At 39.9% G+C, this 17,887-nt stretch overlaps 1 protein-coding gene across 1 annotated transcript; it reads left to right on the forward strand.

Annotated features, from left to right (window-relative positions):
- Positions 1–5,578: 5,578 nt before the first annotated feature.
- On the forward strand, positions 5,579–17,843 carry scamp3 (secretory carrier membrane protein 3). Its single transcript, XM_030741790.1, has 9 exons — positions 5,579–5,984; positions 6,252–6,332; positions 10,180–10,293; positions 10,827–10,947; positions 11,635–11,763; positions 13,933–14,098; positions 14,260–14,361; positions 15,667–15,784; positions 16,975–17,843. Exons 1-9 carry the CDS (start codon positions 5,931–5,933, stop codon positions 17,110–17,112), a joined length of 1,023 nt encoding a protein of 340 aa, XP_030597650.1. The 5' UTR covers positions 5,579–5,930; the 3' UTR covers positions 17,113–17,843.
- Positions 17,844–17,887: the final 44 nt, after the last annotated feature.

Raw genomic sequence — 17,887 nt, forward strand, 5'->3', positions numbered from 1 at the left:
CTTTCCTGTCTACTCTTCACTGTTGCACTATACAAGGCCAAAAATAAAAACATCAGATCTAAGTGGGAAAAAAATCATGCTGGGTATCTATTACTGACATGAACTGGGTAATGTGTTAGGAATTTTGAAAGGGTGCCACATTGTTTGATGAAAATTATCAACCTAAAGAGGGTTGAATTCAGACACCCCAGAAATCAGTGGGAAAAAAACCAAACAAACAAACATATGGCATGCTAGTCCAGTTTGCTGAAATTTCATTGCAGCAACTGAAATTTGCACTCAGTAGTTTATATGGGCCCCACGTGCTTGTATGCATGCCTGCCAACATCGGCCCATGCTCCTAATGAGAAGATGGATGGTGTCCTAAAGGATCTCCTCCCAGATCTGGACGAGGACATCACTGATCAAGCTCCTGGACAGTCCGAGGTCTGTTTTTCAAGGTTAATCTGTAGCCTAATAACAACTATCATGTTAAGGTAGTCCAGTAAAAATGTAGAGAAGTGTAAAGCAGGAAATAAATTTAAAGTTAGCTGCACTTTAGTAAAGTACAAGTACCTAAAAATGTGTACTTGGTAAACAGTTTGTGTCTGCATGATAAAAAGACACTGAAAGTATTATGTGTGACCAAGTAATTATGGCTTATGCAAGCTCACCCATAACGTACGTGCTTTTATGTCTCACAACCAGAATGTGTGTTTTCAATGGCCTCAGCAAAATCCACGGTATTGTGTAACTGCTCATCAAAACCGCAGCACTTTAACTGCACTCGAGAGAGTTTGGAATGTTCCCTACTATTTGCCCAACAAGAAAATTGGCATTGCACACACACACACACACGCACACACATACACAACATACCCAAAAGTCTGCCTAAATGACCCCTTTGACTGATGGTTGCCTCATAGCCATCCGAACCAGTCCCTCCTTAGCCGGGTCACTTTCCAAACAACTGTTATGCTAGTGCATTCCTCAAGCAGTGATGTAATGGAGCCTCGCGTTGCTCGATTGGCTGAGGAATGCTGTGGTTTTAGGACAGGGAGGCACCCAAGTCCAGCTTTTGATTTGGGGCCATCTGGACCAACCATGACAAGACCCAATAGAGGAAATGATGAATCATAGAAGTAAGCTGACAAACAGAGATGCTGCTGAGACTGAAGCCTGTGAGGAGGTTTAGGAGCAGCAGTTTAGCTACAGATGCTTCTGCTAAGGATTTTGATACAGCACTAATAATATCTCTATTATTGACGTTAATTAAGGCTCTGAATGAGGGTTATTTTCTCAGCGAATCCCCACAAATCCCAAACAATGCGAAATAAAGAAAAGCGGCAAGTCTTCATAGTACACTAAACACTGAACAAGGGCCTTTTTAATCAAAAATTGCCAAATTATGAATGTGTTGCTGATAAAGAAAAAAAAAAAATAGTTCATGTGTGAGCAGTGAAGATGATCCAACCTTACTGAGCTGCCCCTAATATAGCTCAATTCAATTTACAAATACCAAACATTTACTGGTAATTACTACATGCCTATTCATGCATGAACTAAAAGCATGTATTCATAAAAAAAAAAAAAGTCCACTATTGTACAGTAAGTATATCAGCGTGTGTGTGCTGTATGTGTGTGTCAGGGACAGCTTGTGCGTTTGTAAAGAAACCTCATGACTGTCATCTCCCATGTGACCCCCAATGTGATTTGCAGGAGAAGATAATGAAAAGAGACAAGGCCGGATTGTCCGAACTCATTAGGCCATGAAATGTGTATAAACTGGTGGAGCTGAAGGTGTAATCCTCTGTGCTGCTGCTCCTGCTCCACCTCTGACTGCAGGGTCATACATGAGAAGTCCTGCACACAAACTGGGATCAAAGAAGACGTAGGACTGTCAGTCTGTGCCACAGTAAGAAACTCTTATTTGATGTGACAAATTAAAAAAAGACACATTTTTAGAGTAAAAATGATTAGTGATTTATAAGTGTCTGCTTCAGGGGGTTTAATTAAAAATGTGTAAGAAGTGTTTCCTAGTCCCAGCTCTTTAAAAGGTAACTGTGGTCAAATCTGCCCGGAGAAAACACTTCAGCTGAGATCAGAGGTGTACAAGAGTGACATCTAATGGAAGAATGGGTAATTACCTCTTAATTATCAAAGGAGAAGTGCAGAGTAGCATTAAAAAAAAAGCAGTAGCATCAAAAACTGAGGTGAGCCATTCATGTGTTTTGTTGTACCGTCTTTAGCCTGCAGCTGAACTTTCATAACACTGCCTGGAGCAGCACTAAAACATTCACAGATTACCCCATCTGTGAATGTTTTTGTGGTTAATAATTTTAGAAAGGTTCAGAGGTCTTTGCCAGGAATTTTTCTAAATGTTGTCTTTGACAAATCTGGACAAAAAAAAAATATTACTGCTATTACATTTAATGATCTGGAAGTTTCAGTTGTTATACTCAAAATTTCACTTAAGCTTATTCAAAAGAGTCTCACTGTCACGAATGCTGAGGAGCAGACCCAAGTGTAAGACACACAGGCAAGCAAAGTGAGAAACACAAAGTCCAAAAGGTTAAACCCAAACTGAGAATAAAACTAAAACTGAAGAGAAAATCAGGAGCACAGTGTAACAGTCCCTGGCTCTGGTTCCCTCAGGTCAAAGTTTCCGTTTGGTTCTTGTTGGAGTCCCAGTTGTTATTTGGTTCCTCGTGCTTTATTATTTGTTTTTACTCCTCCTCTGTGTCCTCTGTATATATTATTCTGTCACTTGAGTTTTGTATTTTAGTTATCTTTTGGATTTGTCTATGTCTTTATTCTTATTTAGTTCTTAGTTAACTGTTGGAGCTCTTTATGGTTTTCTTTTTTGTTACTAGTATTACAGTTGTCAGTGTTTTCCTTCTGTTATGATGTTGTCTGTTTCCTGCTTTACTCTGATTGTGAATCTCTTCCTTTTTTTTTTTTTTGCTAATTCAAAATTTCGGGTGGCACTTTTTTATTCACTGGCACAAACAAGCTTCCATACTTTCTGACACTTTCTATTTTGAACTCAGTTTTGGACACACCAAAAACTTTGTGACCAGCTGGGGCCAGTTGATGTGATGTTGCCTAATGTGTCAATGCACAGAGGAAATTGACATTTGACTGATTTATAACTGAATTTTACTGAAACCCAGTCTAACTTTACACACCTCCAGGCTGATCAGGGCCCTATATTACGAAGCAGGATTTTGGCTTATCCGTGTAACTTTGGGGTTAAGACACCTACACTGTACTTGCAGACCTCATATTAAATTGGTACATAGACTAAGCCTATGTTTGAACTCTGTTTTTATATTTAATCTTTACTCTGAAACCCTTAAACTGCACAGAATCTGCACCTGAGAATAAAAACTAAAACTGACAGGAACGGGTTATGTTCAGAGTGTCAGTTTAAAATCAGCTGGAAGAGTGCTTTATTTACAGCATGTTTAAAGCACAATATAGATATGTGCAGCTTGTTAAACCACTGAATGAAGTGCAACTGAGTGCCGCACTTTTAACAGGAATGTGCGTGTATTGATTTGGTGATTTAGGAAAGTTATAAAATGTTGTTACACTTGATTTTAATCTGCTGCTGAGTGTCTGCTGGAAACACAGAACGCACACCAAGAATACCTGTTCAGTCAAATTAATTTCCCTCTGATTTCCATGTCTCCTTTATCAGCCTGTGGGACAGTAACCTTAAATGTTTAAATGGATCCACTAAGTTTCAAAGCTGTCATGTGCAACCGTCACCTTAGAAATAAACAGCAGCGCTAAGGGCGCACCCAGCGATAAAATTAACTGGAATCAAAATGTTTATTTTACCGCTCGGAGCCCTAAATCACAGGATTAATTATTTTCTGCATCATTCACCTCTTGTCCTTGCATTTTACTGTTATACTTTAATGTTCTTTGTAGATTTTTAATCACCATTTGAGGTGAGGTGGAGTGGGTTGTCAAACCAGTCACATTGAACACCTCTGTATCCAGGCGCTTAGTCTGATCAGATGTTTCAAAGTGATGAGGGACTGTATGTGGAAGAGTAAAAACTGCCATCTTTTCCTCTGAAGCAGCAGCAAATCAAGAATGATAACCAAAATATGAAGTCTGCTTTACTTGAGTGTGGCTACCTCATACTTCTGCTGCAATACACAGTTTACTCCACTTATTAAATCAGCTCACAAAATGTAAAAAATTAATCTAATGGTTCAGAACCTTTTTTGGCCAGTGAACAAATGATCTCATTCCTCTTCTCTCCAGTGCATACCTCCACCTCTCCTGGCTCTTTCCCCCCTGCTCCCTGCTCTCACTACAGCTCAAAGTGTCATCTGCAAACATCATAGTCCACGCAGACTCCTGCCTGACCTCACCTGTCAGCCTGTCCATCATCACTGCAAACCAGAAGGGGCTCAGACCTGATCCCTGATGTTATGCCACCCCCACCTCAAACTGTTGCTCCCATGGCACACCTCATCACTGTCTCACATATCACACTGTCCTCATACATGTCCTGCACCACCTTCACATACTTCAGTGCTACTCCTGACTTCCTCATGCATACCACAGTTCCTCTCTTGGCAGTCTATCATATGCTTTTGCTGGATCCACAAAGACACAGTGCAACTCATTCTGACCTTCTCTATACTAATATATCTAGAGAAATATAGAGATAGTAAACCAAATATATCAAAGTGCGAATGACCTCGTTTGAATATATTCTCTTGCAGTACCACAGTCCCTCTCTTGCTTTCTCTAGATCCACAGTGACACAGTCCAGAAATGGTGACCTCGTCTATACTTCTCCAGCAACATGCTCAAAGCATGAAGCCATTCTGCTGATCATCACCTCTCTTCTTAACCTAGCTTCAACAACTTTTCCCCATAGCTTTATCCTTCTGTAGTTACCACAGTTCTGCACATCACCAGTACACTTCTTCTCCATTCCTCAGGCATCCCTAAAGCCATTGCCCTCTCTCCTAGAAACCTCCATAACTCCACAGATATGTCATCTTGACAAACCACCTTTCTACTCTTCATAATCTTCTTAAGCTGCCCTTACTTCCTCTTTACTAATCCTCTGCACTTTCTGATTCACTAATTGTCTTTCATTCATTCTCATCTCTCTTTCCTTTTTCAGTTCCTGAACGTACTCTTTCCATCTTCTCAACACACCTTTTTCACTTGTTAATACATTTCATCACTATCCTTAATCACCCTAATCTGGTGCACATCCTTTCCAACTCGATCTCTCTGCCTAGCCAATCGGCACAAGTCCTGTTCTCCTTCCTTAGTGTTCAACCTCACAGACAACAAACTATAAGATTTCACAATGTACTTAAACATCTTTATATTTAAAGAAAAGTGAACCAAAAAAAAAGGTCATTAGTAAATATTTTTAGCTGTCTGGCCCACTTAAGATAAAATCTTTGTGCCAGAGTTTCAGCAGTTATTATCAAAAGATAGCAAAAATATTTAAATATAAATAAATATAAGATATACTGTTCAATGGCCATGCGATTATCTCACCCGCGCCAGCCCCACGTGTCTCCGCTGCAGTAGCAGTCACATGACCAGCGTCGGCTGTTTACTTCCTGTACCGCGGAGCTTTTTCTTACCAGAGAAAATAGCGGCTGCGCTCTGCCTACAGCCGCAAACCAGATTCTGACAGTCGGCCCCGAAGAGGAAAAAGCTCCGGTGAATACACCCATCGACCCGTGCGAAACCTATAGACGTCCTGTTTGAGCTGCCGGAAGATGAGTGCCGGATGGGCGGGGAGATAGTTTACCTGGATAAAAGAAAACACAGCGCTTGTTCTTTCATTTTGATAAGACAACAAACGCAGGGATAATTTCTTTCTTTTTCTTTTTTTCCTGCTCCGGCGCTGACATCAGCGAGAACGCGGTGGCTTCTTAGCGCTAGCCGCCATCGAGATGTCAAAATACACAAGCTTCCCGGCGCCGATGGACGACCAAAACCCTTTCCAGGTAAGAGATGATAGGCATGAAGCTAATGTCAGGGTACTGTATGTACGGGTGGATGAGAGTGGCTCCGTGTAATAGCGGGCGTGTTATTGCTCATGTGACCTGTTTGGCTTATTCCAGGGCCTGCCAGACTCCACCAGTGTTTGCCCACTTGTAGCTCTTATTAACAGTGAACACATGAATGAAGCGCCTTCTCTTTGTCTCGTTAAATTAGGATTTATTTATGCACTGATATGCTGAATGAATAACTGCCTTTGCCCCGTCTGCTAGGACCCTGCAGTGACTCAACACAGCAGCAACACAGGATATGCCACACTGGACCTTTACAACCCGTTTGATAACACAGCTGGGGTGAGCATGAGCTGAGTTTTCTTCTTTTGTCACAGAGTAGAGGTCCCCTGTTTCTCCTACTGTCTGTGTATTTGGCAAACATTTTAACAGACAGTAAACAGTGGTTTCTGGTTTGCTGCAGGGTGATTTGTCAATAAGCGATAGGCTGAGGGTTCAAAAATGTAGCTTGAATTCCAGAGTTTGTATCTGTCTATCTAGAGAAAGATCTAAGATGTAAGAAAGCATGCTCTCAGATATGGCTCCTACTTATTGGAGAAATTTTCTAAATATATGAAACTAACGCGAGCAAGTGTTCAGTTTGTTCCTTTTTGTAAGTTGCTGCAGAGTCACTTTGGTGTCCTCATAATGAGGCCATTCTGTTTCACTTCACTTATTTATTCAGCTTGAATCACTGAGCAGACCGGTCTTGATTTGCAGTGATTCAGAGGTCTGAAAGCAGAAGGAGATGTTTTTGTTAAGACCACAGGAGTATGTTAGGAAACTGCACATTAAGCACCTTCATGACACAATATTTGATCTAAATAGTAGATTTTTGGGGGCAATGCTGAATTTTAAGAAGGATAAAAATTCTGATTGATACATCAGCTGATAGTCTTTATATACAGTACAGACAGTATGTTTGAAGACTGCTCGAGTCTGCACTGTTTTCTGCTCAGCTCTGCTACACGTGCTGCTAAAAGTAAACAATGGGCACAGAGCTGGTCTGCTGGATTAACTACATACACTCATCATGGGCATGAATATCATGGTAATTTGGAATTTTTTAACGATTTCTTTGAACTGTTCTTTTTCTAGCATGGAATGATTGTGTAGCATACATCTTTAATGGCTTTAAAAACAAGAATTGGGTGCAAACGTTTGAACTTATTTTGAATTTTCTCTAATCCACACAGGGTCAGAATTCTACATAGAGGCTCAAATATACACATACACCCCCACTAATATTTGGCTCAATGTTTTTTAGCAAGTTGCACCTCAATCAGATGCTTTTGGTACCCATCAGCAAACTGAAGAGCCTGCAATATTAGAGAGAGAACCCAAGTGATCAGATGATCCCCCGTTGAGCAAACATGTGGCAGCTGTGGGGCAGAAGAACTGCCCCTTTAACAGGAAGAGACCACAAGCAGAACCAGGCTCAGGGGAGGGGCAGCCATCTATCTTGACTGCTTGTGGGGAGTTGTGAGACTGTGTGATGGCACAATTTCTGTGCTACACCTAGAAACTCTTTTACTGCTTTATGCATATAGGCCAGTATCAGTCTGAATAGCTCAGATAGTTAGTACACTTAGTGCCCTGTGAGATATGGGGCTCTGAAGACAGTTGTCTGCTTTGCCTAAATATGAGCGTCCAGCAGTATGTGTGATACATGTCTCAGCTGCATCTTATAGAGTTCAGGGCTTTTTGTTGCTGGGAAATCTCCAAGGTCTTCACTGTAACACTGGATTTTTGTTGCTAGAAAACACCTCGGGTTCATGTGTACTTCCTGTCTCTCTTTGATACTAGCAAGACATGCGGCAACAAGTTACCTGTGGTTTGTGCCCTTCTGTGACCTGTTTTTGCTCACAATTCAGAGCAGAGACATTTCTAAAAGAGAGGCACAGCACACCGTGAATCCTGATTTGAAAGCTGTGGGGGATTTTTGCAACATGGTGGTACAAATGGAACTTCACAGGTTAAAAGACTTTTAACCCCTCAAGCAACCAAGTTGTTTTAGCAATTAAAATACCAGAGTGGGGTCATTTATGAGTGAATTATACATTACAGAATGCTAGTATCAGTTTAGCACTAAAATATAGATGAACTGATGACTACTGTGATCAAGAAAAAAATTGCAATGAAGTCCTCATAGTAAGGGTGTTTTTCATCCTTTATTACCTCCATGCAGATGTATGATTTGTGGAAAAAGCAGAGGAGAGATGCCTAGATCTAGTGCGGGCGATCTCCATTGAAATGTTGGCTCAATAACTCGAGAACCATTCGGCTCACACTTACCAAAATTCATGGGTAGATAACTTATGACCAAAACAAGGTTGGGGTTGTATATGGGGTCACTGGGATCTAGATTGAGGTCATTGTTACCAAAAATAGAAAAATGGGTGTGCGCTCAATAATTCGAGAAGCAAACTTACCATAATTATTAAATCTTTGTTTTTCATATGACAACAACGGGGTTAATACAGTGCGACAGGTGTATTTTGCCCTGTTAGGCGGTAATCTTGTTTTTAAATGACATCATTATGTGCAATATTCTCAGTCTCATGTTTTCCTCTTCAGGCACAGGAGATCCAGTCAAATGTAACAATACACACAATTACAACAACACAAAATGCTGCCATTTAAAAATGTAGATTCCAAAGAAAAGAATCTGCCTTGATGGCATCTGCAAACCTCCATACAGGGAAGGAGGAAGCTTTTTACTGAGATCAGCAGTGGACTTTTAAGTTTGAGAGTTAATAAATATGTGAAAATGATTCAGCTCTGTCACATGTGCTGCAGCATCTTGAATGCAGGATAAACTTGTGAATGATGGTCAGTTAAAGATTGGTCTTTTTACACTGGCTGCTCCTCTCCATCAGCCCATCACAGCAGCTGCACTATTTCTAAATTCTCCATCTGCAGACTTCAAAATAAAATATTTATTTGGAATCTCGAGTTTAGCAGCCAGAAAAGCTATTACAAAGAAATGACTTAAGCCAGAAATCCCGACCTTAGAGGACCGGTATAACATTATTTATGAGATTTTTACAGTGGAAAGAATCACCGTCTCCATGAGACTACAGGTGGGTAAATATGAGGAAATATGGGCAAAGTGGGAGGAATATATCTTCTTAAAATGTTCCTCCTTAGTTTAACTCAGTTTTATTATGACATTATTATATTAGTACTATCCTTAATATATTATCTCCTCTTTGCTCAAATGTACCTTTGCAGTACTTGCTGTACCTTATTTATTTTTTTAAATGTATTTAATTAATCTTTTCTATCAAAATGAAACACCCCAAGTTCTGTTCTGGTCTTTGATAATTTTTTTTCTTTCCTTTCCCTCCTAAAGTAAGAGAAACTGTTAAGAATCACATTACAGTGCTGTAAAAGCAAATTTAATTGTTTAACTAAGTGATTTTAAATAAATGTTAGAGGAAAATACAGTTTTATCTCCACTGGGGATAAAAAAAATAATTTAGTAGAGGAAAATAATTCTTCAGAACTGCCCAAAAAGTGCCCAAGATGTGTTTGGAAAGTGTTTGACTGCTGAGACCTGCTTCTAAGAGAGCTCGCTCTAGCACTGGCACAGCTCTTAAACAGGCATGGTGGTTATAAGTGTGTGCTGCAGGGCGTAAAAGTCAAATGAGTGAAACTGCCGTGTATGAGGGTATTATCTTATTTGCTCTGTTCTTACACCGTCTGTGAAACGGGATAATATGCAAAAGCTTTTCACTACTAGAATGAGGACGTGTAAATTCTGTTACGCGGAGCTTCGTGAACAAAAATGATCTAAAAAGATCAGTTCAGATTTCTTTAAGCTCGCAAACTTTGTCTCAAAGCATAGATTTTTTTTGTTTTTTTTAATTATGTGTTCTGATTTCTCCTATGTGTTCTGTGTGGGATGTAGGATATTACTTGGGGGCAGAAATATCTCATTTTAGTTTGTTGATATGTACGATCTAGTTGTATGCAAGCTTGTCCTGTATGCGTAGCTGCATATAGAACACAATAATGCTTTAATTCATTCACTAACTAACTAAATGCGAGTGAAGTCCTTCTTTAAATTTATTTTTTTTTGTGGCCACATTATAATTCAGACTGATATATGATGCCTGTTTTTTTTTGTTTATTAAACATGTTAAAGCCTCCACCACCATATGAAGCCACTCCTCCCACTGCTCCATCTGCACCTGTGCAGACTCCACCCAGCAGGACAACACCTACCGAGCCTCGCAACTATGGCTCCTACAACTCCCAGGTATACACCCTACACAGTAAATACCCTCTTTGCTGTGATTGATATCAGCTGACCATCAGAACGTTCAGTGGGAGCTGGATGTCAGAAAACAGGATTGTACTAATAATGTTGTGAGATGCTGAAAAATGAATTGTGAATCATGAATGAATCATTACACTAATTTCTGCTGTGTATAGCTGAGTGCTGAATCCTTAAAAAGAAACCCCAGAAATAATCAGCAGACTTCATTTGCATGATTTCTTAATGCCAGCAGCTTTATGGTTCCTACTTCAGTTACACACAGACCTCCTTGAATGACTCACTCAAACCAGTGATATATCTAAGCACAACCACTGGAGCAACATTAGGACCTATACCTAAACTTGCACATTGCCCAGATATAAATACTGATGCATATATTCACATTTTTCCAAATCATCGCTTCTACAAATATAATTTAACATAATCCTCTCCATTATTTACGGCAACAAAGACGGCCTTCCTCTTTGAAACTTGGCTTGCAGTTCTGACACCTCATTCTCTGTGTGTGCTAGCCTGCGGTGAGCGCTACCACCGCAGAGCTGCTGAGGAAGCAGGAGGAGCTGGAGAAGAAAGCCCAAGAGCTGGAGAGGAGAGAGCGGGAGCTTCAGGCGCACAGCCTCGGACCTGGAGCCTGTAAGAGACGGAGGAGATGATGGGATAGGCAGGTCAATGTAGACAAGTCAGAGAGAATTTTAAATGTTTCTGTTCCAACTTTTTTGTTTTCTGTCGATATAATTAGTGTAAAATATGTTGTTTGCAACGACATATTTGGGTTATTCTATATAAAAGCTAAATTTGAAAAGAGCACCCCCCCCACCCCCCTTCAGAATCAGCTGATTTGTACACTTCATATTTAATGAAGTCGTGCAAAATTTTAACTTCATACCATGATTTTCCAAGTTCCAGATATACAGGGCTGGGTACAAATTTTGCACTATTTAAGTCACCTTATTATAATTTTTTTACAGCATTTAATGAGCATGTACATCTTCATAAATAAAGGGGCTAGCCACATGAAATTTTCAGGGCTGAAAGACGCAACGAAGCTCTGTTTAAAAACTGCCCAAATAAATTTGAAACCCCCTTTTATTGTCACAATTAACCATCAATATCATGGAATACCTTGTGGATGGACCTTGTTGGATCAGACAGCTTTAGGTCTGAGCACACAGAGGAGTCTGGATCCCTTCACAACTTGTTGCCTATTCAGTGAAGAGGTTTAATGGACTTAAACATGCTACATTTGGAGTGATGTTATAATTTCCGAGTAACACCAAAGTATGTTCGACTTTTTTTTTTTTTTTTTCTTCTTCCCTTCAGCCCGGCAGAATAACTGGCCCCCGCTGCCTTCATTCTGCCCCGTGGGCCCCTGCTTCTACCAGGACATCAATGTAGAGATCACCCAGCGCTTCCAGCGCACTGTCACCATCATGTACTACTTCTGGATGTGTGAGTTCCTGCAAATTTTAACAGTTTATTAATAACTCTCAGCATCATTGTTGCAAATTCAGTGTCTTAATGTAACATCTTAATGATCTTTTTTGCAGCGTCAAGGGACTTTTGTGTGACTGTACTTTAAAATCCCCACATATTAACACCTAAGGCTTCCCAGTTAGAGGCTGTAAGCGCTGACTCATGCCTGTGAGACTTCTCCTGCACTGTCTGGCATAAGAGCTTGAATGTTTGTGCAAAGACTCACACCTCACTGCTACATTTAAGACTGGGACACTGACATGGGGCATCTACACAAGAACCAGTCCAATTTGTTAAACTTACATAAGTTGTTGTTAATTTCTTGACAAAGAATCTGTAGCACTTCTCCACACTTTGTGTCTTAGATTTGGCCAAGAAAAAAATATAAGAGAAGTTTGCTTGCATGTCCACAAATTGTGTGTCTGGAAATTAAGTTTAGGGGCATGAATGAAAGTAAATCTTGCTATTGATTTAGAAAGTGATACAAAGAGATGGAGAGAAAGTGAGAGAGAAAGTGGACGATGCTGAGTAGAAGAAAAGAAACAAAAGAGAAACCAGTACTATTTTTGTATTCCTGCAGTCTTTCTTACCCCATCAGGCTGATTTGTGAGCATGATAACTCAAGAAGGAGGCAACATATTACATTCAAATTGACACCATAGGTGCATCTACTAAAAATTTTGGACAGGTTAAAATCTCAGCTGTTTGGTCATGGATACTTTCATGACAATGCAGGTAAGAATACATTGTGATTAAGAGAGCGTACATATAGGTTTAAAAAAATTATGTTCATTTCTGGTGACAAAGGTGCTTCAGGGGTGACCCTGGCAGGCAGGGATGTATTCATTAGATTTTTTTTTTTTACACTGATAAGCATTTGTGGTCACCAACACATGTAAAATCTGGGTTTTTAAGTGGTTGTGAATGTTACTTTGGTTTACCAATAAAAAATTATGACCGGGGGGGTCTGAACCTCACTCGGCAGGGTCACCAGAAGAAAAGCTTTTGTGATGAAAATGTTGGTCAAATATCACACAGCTAATATACTATAAATTTGCCTTTTCTTTGTATAACCACCCAGCAAAAATAGCACCAAAAAGGTGTTTCGCTTATAGACAGTCTTTTGGGCCTTTTGGGATGGATAAAATGTGTCTAAGAAGTGGCTGGATGTATATGTAATAGCTCATCTGATTAGTCATTCTGATAACTCCGCTATCAATGGTATTTCCACGGCATATAACATATTAGTTAAAAACCCCTATCGTCATAAAGGAATGTCCGAATATAGTTCTTAACATAATAATGCCAATCACAGAAAGTGGTTTATATTTATTATGATTTTAGCATTTCTTATTCCTTTTTCTTACTTAGTCATTTGCTTTAGAATTGATGTGGTGAATAAAGTCACTGAGGCTCATATGCACCACATTAAGATCTACTGAGACCTGGTAATTATGTGTTCTAGAACTTGTACTTCCAGGGGATTTGTGTCCCCTCTCCCCAGGAGAGTTTCACTGTTGCTTTACTGCCAGAAAGGCCCATCACACAGCAAAAACTACTCAAGAACAGCTTGAGGAACTCAACAGGGAACCTCAGGTTTTTATTTAACCTCAAAACTTCTCAGATCCCAGCTGGATCAAAACTCCGCACCATGTGCTGGCCCTGAAATCTGCCCACGTCCTGGTATCAGACACCAACAGCTGATGCAATTCAGGTTTGCAGAGCTGTCATAGGGCATGTCCAATAAAAACAGCCTGTAACTGCACATGTTGTTTATAATTATTTGGTATTTGTAGAATTATCAGACCTTGAGGACTTCTGACCTGTAAAACTGCGACAGTACTATTAACATTACATCAATTAGTTCCTGTTTGAATATATAATCAACAAAAGACCAACGTAAGCTATAAAACAGGATAGAACTCTTTTACATGGACAAAAATGGTCATATTCCTGAGTCTTGACCCAGTAGCAGACAAAAAAAGAACTAGTAACAAATGGCATCATATTGCATCAGCTGGAGTCAAAAGGGAGAAGGGTGAATTTGGTTTTGATCCCTGAACTCAGGCTGCAGTGCTTTTCCTTTTTATTCATTCATCCCTTTGTTCACTGTATCTCTTCTCTTAAATATCTGTCTATACCCAGTCTGCACAGGCACGCTGCTCTTCAACCTGATCTCGTCCTTGGCCATGTTCTGTGTGGACCAATCCGGTGGTGTTGGTGTTGGCCTCGGCCTCTCCATCCTCTGGGCCCTCCTTTTCACTCCCTGCTCCTTCATCTGTTGGTATAGACCTGTGTACAAAGCCTTTAGGTATGTACCTCCATCTTAATGAATAAGCTCAACATATGTATTTGAAATATTTCACCATTCACTTGCTGTTTCTTTTCCTTTTGGGTTTTTCAGTGCAGTCACAAAAAAATTAAATTGAGTTGTTAGTGTGACTAACTGAGTAATATTGTTCCCTCTTCTAGGAGTGACAGCTCCTTCAACTTCTTTGTCTTCTTCTTCGTTTTCTTCGCCCAAGTGGCTGTCTTTGTCATCATGACCATCGGCATCCCAGGATGGGGGTTCAGGTAAGATTCATATATAAATATCTAAGTTAGGGCAGTCGGCAACCCCCCTGGCAACCTTTAGTTACTAGGGAAAAATTTGTATTTCCTGACTGGTTGGCGAGTGTTTGCCTGCAGTCAGTAGGTGAAACTGGTCACAAAGAGGGTGCTGCACCGAAGACCTCCTTGTCATTGCTTTGGTTGCTACCAGATTGCTGCAGTTGCACATAGTTTGACAACACTTTTCAACCAACGCATTTCAAAAGGCGCCACTTTTACTTTTAAATCAAATGGTCTCCATTTCTAATTTGCATTAGAATAGAATGCCTTTATTGTCATTATACAGGATGTACAATGAGATTGGAGATTTTACAGTTTCAGTGCCATGTGGCGAATAGTTTGCAGACAAACCAGCGTCTTCCATGCAAACTACTAGCGACCAAAGCAATCACGAGCTGGTTTTCCATGCTGCACCATAACTCTTTATAACCAATTTCATGCTAGTGACTGCCAGCAATCACTTGCCAACCAGTTGGGGAATATACATTTTTCCCTGGCAACTGGTGGTTGCCTGGGGTCGCCAACCAGTCTCCTGGTCTGTGTGACTGGGGCCTTAGACAGCTGCATGTCTCTTTACATCATTGGTTTTAGCTTATATTCTGTTGGGCTGCTTGATTATAGCAAAAATCATAATTATTTTGGTCAACAGTGAGATTACAATTATTATTGTTATTTTTAACATGATTATTCAAATACTTTAGAAAAATAAACTTTTTAATGAATTGTAAATTGAGCTTAGAAGTCATTATCATGGGTTATTTGTGTAGAATTTAAAACAAGGGATCAAAAAGCAACTTGGAAACACAAAAACATGGGGAGGGGTTTAAATTTTAGAATATCAGAATTCCTGGTCATTGATGTTACTGGAAACAGATAAGCCAAAATTTATTTCTAAACATTCTGAGCAATGTCCTTCCTACATTTGTTGTTCTTTATCCATGCATTTTATTAATAACAGGTGTATTGTTTGTTCTCTATACCATGTTTTTATGGTGGTTTCAAGCCACATAAATTAATCACATGAGCTGAAAAACAGCTTGCTTTCTGTCTTCAGAAAGGGTGTTTTTTTTTCTTTTTTATTAGAGGGTGTAATTTAGTACACACTGTCTTAATTTGCAGCTGATAACACAAAGATAATGAGTGCATATTTAATACCTGCTGTACATAACATTTTCTTGATAATCAGGGCCAAATAAGGATATTATTTTAAACCTCTTTATTTTCTCCTTGTGTATTGTATCTTTCTGCCTTCCTGTCTCTGTCCCTCAGTGGTTGGATTGTGAGCCTTTCAGCTCTGAAGTCAAGCGTCCCCGTTGGTGTGATCATGATGATCAATGCCATTCTCTTTACTGCCCAAGCTGCTATGGGGGTTGTCATGCTGAAGAAGGTGAATACAATTGTTCATATTTCAAATCACAAAAAGCGCTTCAAAATAAGGCTGTATTTTTGACAACGTTTTAGTCAGCAGATATTCATATCTGCACCTTTTAAAAACAGAAAGTCATTAGAACAGTAACACGGGATTGTGTCTTATATTGAGTAATGGTATTAACATAGCAGTGGGTTATTTATATCATTGTATTTGTGATTATAGCAGCATAGGGTGTTTTAATGCCACAGCATCTTGGGTTTTGAAAGCAGGATGTGACGTTAATGTGTCTTTTGCAAAACTAGGATACTGTAGTAGTACATAAGAAAATAATATTGACTATCAGACATGCAGGCAGGCACAATTGGCTTTAAACTGACCATCAGTAGAGTTTCGCTGGTCTTTAAACTTGACATTTGCAGCTAACTATTTTTATTTTTTGGACTCTGCTAAAGAAGTTTTCCCTGATTCTCAGTTCAAAATAATCCTTATTTAGCTGTTATTGGTCCTTGGTGCAGCCGCTCATTTCATTCATTATCTGATACAATTGGTTTTTAGTTAGGTTCCCTTTAAGCGGACTTTTTTTTTTTTTTTTTAAATTGGCTGCCCCTCACAAACCGAAGGTTTGAACAGCAGCAGGGTGGCGCCTCTGCGCAGGGCAGTGTGCCTGAGATGACCATATTAGGGATATCCCCTCTCTGTGATGTCATACAGAGCCAAAAGCAGATAAAACATGCTGAAGCCTAAGCTTTAGGCTCATGGGGATTTCTTGCACATATGCCAACCTCATGATTTGAAAACTTTGGATATGTTTAACATGAGTGACAGTAAAACAGAAAATATCACGCTGTTAGTCCATGTGAAGTACCCATCCAAATCCAAAGAAAAGAAGTAAAGAATTAGTCAAATAATGGTTGGCTTTTAGATGGTTTGTGCTACTAATACTAAAACTAAGTGGGTCATATTTTAGTAGAAACTTCAAAGGTGTGGCGCAAAAACAAAATTGTCCAAGCTCTATGTAAATACAGTCCTCTCACCACGTTGTCCAGGTGGTACATCTACCGTGAAGCAGTCAGTAGATAAAGAGCCTGAAGAATAGCCATAATATCAGGTTGTGGGTATCGTTTTCACCCTCACAGTGTGCATAATAAGATGATGAATTGCTCCAGGTATCAGGTGTCAGCGTACTCTTGTCTTCCCCGCTCCAGATCCACAGTCTGTACAGGCAAACCGATGCCAGCTTTCAAAAGGCTCAGGCCGAGTTCGCCAGTGGAGTCATGTCCAATCAGGCTGTACGCCAGGCTGCTGCCAACGCTGCCCAGGGGGCCTTCACCGCACCTCAATAGAGATAACAGGACTGGTTGGATAAGATGCGACGGATGGGGGGGCGGGGGAGGGGGGGGGGGCTTTCAATGTGATGGAGAATCAGTTTGGTATTCATTTCCCCACAGGTGATTAGAATTTGATGGAGGGTAGTGGAGTCTATATAATTACCCCCTACTAAATTTCAGAGCACGTGCATGACACAGATGTAGGGCTGTTCAATCTCCTGTGATGTACAGGACAGGTTAACTGTATTATACCAAAACAGGAATCAACACATAGTAAGTGTTGATTCAAGAACCAGAAAGATGGAAAATAAAAACATGTGATACATTAGTGAGTACAGGGAACATGCTTTTACTACAGAAAGACAACCTGTGTGCCAAGTTGGATTGTACTAGCCTTGATATTTCCCACAGTTATAGTGAATACAAAGTGTAAGAGTGGGACTGAATGCAGAAATGTTGCCATTGTTACATTTGATCTATAATGGATTCGCTCAACTTTAGCCAGCACTTTTTTTTCCTTTTCTTTTTTTTGTAGCTTAAGTGGAAACTAACCCATTTGTTTTGTTATTATTCTGAATGAGAATGCCTATTTACTGTATTGCCAAAAGCTTTCATACTGTAATGATGATGAACATGTGTTGTTTTGGTTCCCGTATCTGTCACTGCTCTGTCAGTACTGCTTGTGCATATCATGAGTGTCACTGTCTTGGTTTTATTAAAAATTATATTGTCATGCTTTCACAGTCTACAGCTGCTGTTATTCCCTCATCCTGTTGACAAGATGATGAAA

This window comes from Archocentrus centrarchus, chromosome 11, assembly GCF_007364275.1.
Source record: "Archocentrus centrarchus isolate MPI-CPG fArcCen1 chromosome 11, fArcCen1, whole genome shotgun sequence".
Lineage (NCBI taxonomy): Eukaryota > Metazoa > Chordata > Actinopteri > Cichliformes > Cichlidae > Archocentrus > Archocentrus centrarchus.

Coding starts and splice junctions, on each gene's coding strand:
- scamp3 (XM_030741790.1), top strand. CDS start 5,931: ATGTCAAAATACACAAGCTTCCCGGCGCCGATGGACGACCAAAACCCT. Junction 5,985..6,251: donor ACGACCAAAACCCTTTCCAG/GTAAGAGATGAT, acceptor CCCGTCTGCTAG/GACCCTGCAGTGACTCAACA. Junction 6,333..10,179: donor CGTTTGATAACACAGCTGGG/GTGAGCATGAGC, acceptor AACATGTTAAAG/CCTCCACCACCATATGAAGC.